Below are 4163 nucleotides of genomic sequence, written 5' to 3' on the forward strand. Positions count from 1 at the left end.
CTTTGGTCTCATCCTCGACAAGGACGAGAACAGTGCAGGTCAGCTTACATCCAGCTTAAGTGACGATTTGCAGAAGATACATGGCCTCGCTGGCATGGAAGCATGGTCGGTCTCACCTGCATTCCGCTTGTCATCTTGGGTGGTTTCGTTCATCTGCACATTGTCATTATTAAGGATCAGAAGAACAAAAAGGCGCATGAGCACTCCACTCACCTCGCCTGCGAAGCTGCTGGTTCCATCCGTACGGTTGCTTCTCTCACCCGTGAGGAGGATTGCCTCCATCTGTACAGCGAGTCACTGGAGGGCCCGCTCCAGGAGTCCAAGACTAGCTCGTTCTGGTCCAACATGCTCTACACGATCACACAGTTGATGTGGACTTGCGTCAACACACCACGAGGGATACTAAGTGGATCTAAACAGAAGGCGGCGCCGACGAGGTCTGGCGACTAGTGTGTTAGCTTATTCAGCTAGCCCAATTAACCAAGTGTATTAGCAATTTGTACTACGATACAAGTAAAGGCTTACCTAGCCCAATTAACCAAGAGGTTGAGATGGGGCTAGGTAGCGACAAAGGGTAGCCTTATATACTAGTCAGGCTGCGCACGGACCAGGCTTACATAAGCGACTGGTGCTACGGCGACTGCTAGTGTCTAGGGGACTTAGGCGGGGAAACGAGGGCCGGTGTGTCATACCATATGACGTTGTCGGGCCGACGGAGATAAGAAGTCCGTTGCCGATCGGACTCGGAGGTAGCCGGGAGCCGGTGTGTCATGTTGTATGACGTTGCCGGGCCGACGGAGGTAGGAAGTCCGTTGTTGATCGGAGTGCGGCTGTTTCCGAGGAAGCGTGATGCGGCGACGAGGCGGCGGCGATGCAGGCGCGTCTGATGCGCTGATACGTGCCCGTCGGTGATGCGTTTTCAAGGTGTTAGCGCTCGGCTAGGACTTGTAAACTGGCGCCTATGCGCCGACGACGTTTGGAGGGTCGTATAAACGTGAAATAAATCGGAGAAAATGGGAATAAAATAGGAGGCTGGGGCTACGCCCACGACAACAGTTGGTGTCCTTCTTCATTATCACTCTCATTTTCTGACATGGTTTGCACCTCGTCTTGACTCAGGAGTTTGGCACCTTTCAATTCTTCGTTCCAGCTCTTCGTCGCGCTCCAAATGACTGTCTTCAGTTCCATGCAGGCGGACAATGTGGTCTCGTTCGTGCCTGACATGTCCTCTGCTTAGGGTGCTGCAGCGGACATCGTCAACCTCCTGGACTCCAAGCCTAGCATTGACGCCGACAGTACGGAGGGCAGCATCCACTTCGAGAACATCCACTTTTGGTACCCCACTTGTCCCGGTGTGTGCATTCTGCGTGACCTCAACCTCACTGTCGGGTCTGGCACCTATGTGGCGCTTGTCGGCGCGTCAGGATGTGGAAAGCGTACGACCATCCAGCTTGTTGAGCAGTTCTACGACCCACTTATGGGCACCTGTCTACCTCAATGAGCAGCCCATCGAGTACCGCAAGCACATCGCTCTGGCCTCTCAGGAACCAGTGAGTCATCGTCTATTCCATTTAAAATATGACCATGCTGACTTATAGGTAGACGCTGTATGCTAGTACCATCCGCTTCAACATCCTCCTTGGTGCAACGAAGCCTGCTAAAAAAAACTCAAGGCCGTCATTACCAGATAGCTTCGACGCCGAGGTTGGTGGTAAGGGCTCCCAGCTCTCCGGTGACCATTGCGATTGCGCAGACAACTCGACCTTGGAGAAGATTGTGCAGAAAGCACTCGACAGTGCTGCCAAGGGCCAGACAACGATTGTGATTGCACATCGTTTACCAACCATCCAGAACGCAGACTGCATGTGAGTACTCCTCTACTTCAGAGCTATAAGTAGCAGGTGGTGATGGCGTGGCAACAGATACTTCATCAAGGATGGTGCAGTCCACAAATCTGGCATCCACGACAAGCTCATTGCGCTGTGTGGAGGCTACTACGAATGTGTCCAGATACAAGCACTCAACAAGAGGTAATAAAACTCTACAGGCATCTTTTCACATGTTTCCCTCTGCACGTACTATCTTACTCTCGACCGATAATGCCTCGGGCACATCCCTTTCATCTGTATATCAATCTAGTTGCCAACGTTAGTTTAGCTACTTTTGCACTTAGTCCCATGTAGGGATTTTTGGGCCAGAGCACTGCGCCATCGTTGCTATAAGACCTTTCTAAACTATAGAACGGCATGCGGCACAGTGAAGCAGGCTATGCGGTTATAGACCATGCTTTACCTGACTGTAATAAGGTAACTAACAGTTTGTAAAGGGGCTTGTAAAGGGGCTTGAAGCGTATGCGAGTTGCCAGTCTGGCCTCTTACAGAGGGGTGCGCTGAGAACTTGGCCCGCTATACTGTCATCACATCACCCGAGCCAACTCTCTCACAGCACCAACTCTCCTTTTCCCCATCAGCCGGAGTATGACGATATGAGGCTCATTGTTGAAAGAGATATCGTGCAGGCCTCCTCAAGCAGCATATCAAGTGAACGCTGACTATCTCCAAACCAAACACGCAACTGGTTGCGCTCAAGGTCAAGACGACCGTTCTGAAGGTGCTCTGTGCTCTCTCTCGCCACTGCTTGTCTGACGTTGGACTCACCCCCAGTTGCCCAGTTGTACTGCTTATGACCGAACTTGGACTGAGTCAAACCAAGCGAGACCATCGAGGTTCAAGGTGCGTTGTCTCGTTTGTGCTGTCTCCTGACTTACCAACATGGCTCGTAGTTGTCCTTCAGTTAATAAAGGGGATGCTCCTGCTTGGCGCAAAGTGCAAAGACAAGTTTCTGATGTGGACTTGCGTCAACACACCATGAGGGATACTGCATGGATCTAATCAGAAGGCGGCGCCAATGAGGTCTGGCGACTGTGCGTTAGCTTGTTCAGCTAGCCCAATAAACCAAGTAGTATTAGTGACTGTACTACGATACAAACAAAGGCTTACCTAGCCCAATAAACCAAGAGGTTGAGATGGGGCTAGGTAGCAACAAAGGGACTCCTTATATACTAGTCAGGCTGCGCACGGACCAGGCGTTACATAAGCGACTGTGCTACGGCGGTTGCTAGTATCTGGGGGACTTTGGCAGAGAAGCGAGGGCCGGTGTGTCATAGCGTATGACGTTGCCGGGCCGACGGGGATAGGATGTCCGTTGCCGATCGGACTCAGAGATAGGTGGGGCCGGCATGTCATAGCGTATGACATTTGTCGGGCCGACGGAGATCGGATGTCTGGTGGGGATTGGAGTGTGGCTCTTACCGAGGAAGCATGATGCGGCGACGAGGTGGCGGCAATACAGGCGCGTCTGATGTGCTGATGCGTACCCGTCGGTGATGCACTTTACAAGGTGTTTTGGCGCGCGGCTAGGGCTTGTAAACTGGCGCTAATGCGCCGACAACGTTTGGAGGGTCGTATAAACGTGGAATAAATCAGGGAAAATGAAAATAAAATAGGAGGCTGGGGCTATGCCCACGACAGTTTCTGATCCAGAGCATGCTTATCACACCAGAAAAGGAGACGCTGCTGCTCACAGACATCATATGCATCTTTTACCTGACTTTCTGCGAGTCAACTCAGTGGGTGCTATAGTGGAGTGGTGAGCCAGCAGAGGACACTATTCACTTGCACAAAATCTGTGTTGCCTACCTGCCGCTGAAAGGGCAAACCATGCCAATCCCAAACTTCACACAAGACCACAGCTTCGAGGGTCTGCAGATGGATGCTGAACAGCACCACAATACGCATTCATCTCTTCCACCACTGGCCAAGCCCGTCTTCCATGCTCCTCCAGTGCCCACGCCAATCGTGCCAATGCTGCGTTTTCCCTGTTCCTAGGCGGGAGCCTTGAAGTATCGATGCAGGATGGCAGGCTGGTGGTCTTAAATGGTCGGCATTTGGTCAGCATGGTGGGTGCATGTGAGTATCAGGCATGAAGGCCTGACGCTGACACGTTGTCCTCAATAGCCTGAAAGCACATGCATGGGTTGAAGGCAACGACTGGCGATGCTACTCTTCTGTTGCATCTGGTACTCACAGGTACGATGTCTCAAGTACCATTCTGCAGCGCCTTCTACTGAATCTACATGTTCAGAACCAAGTAGATGCGCTTTT

The 4163-nt window shown here is 51.9% G+C and overlaps 1 protein-coding gene across 1 annotated transcript; it reads left to right on the forward strand.

Annotated features, from left to right (window-relative positions):
* Positions 1–102: 102 nt before the first annotated feature.
* Positions 103–2034, forward strand: PHACADRAFT_201812 (uncharacterized protein; the record flags this gene model as incomplete). Its single annotated transcript, XM_007402091.1, has 5 exons — positions 103–381; positions 1238–1453; positions 1506–1550; positions 1603–1865; positions 1923–2034. The coding sequence occupies 5 exons, from the start codon at positions 103–105 to the stop codon at positions 2032–2034; spliced, it is 915 nt and encodes a 304-aa protein (XP_007402153.1).
* Positions 2035–4163: the final 2129 nt, after the last annotated feature.

This window comes from Phanerochaete carnosa (assembly GCF_000300595.1).
Source record: "Phanerochaete carnosa HHB-10118-sp unplaced genomic scaffold PHACAscaffold_23, whole genome shotgun sequence".
NCBI classification, from domain to species: Eukaryota; Fungi; Basidiomycota; class Agaricomycetes; order Polyporales; family Phanerochaetaceae; genus Phanerochaete; species Phanerochaete carnosa.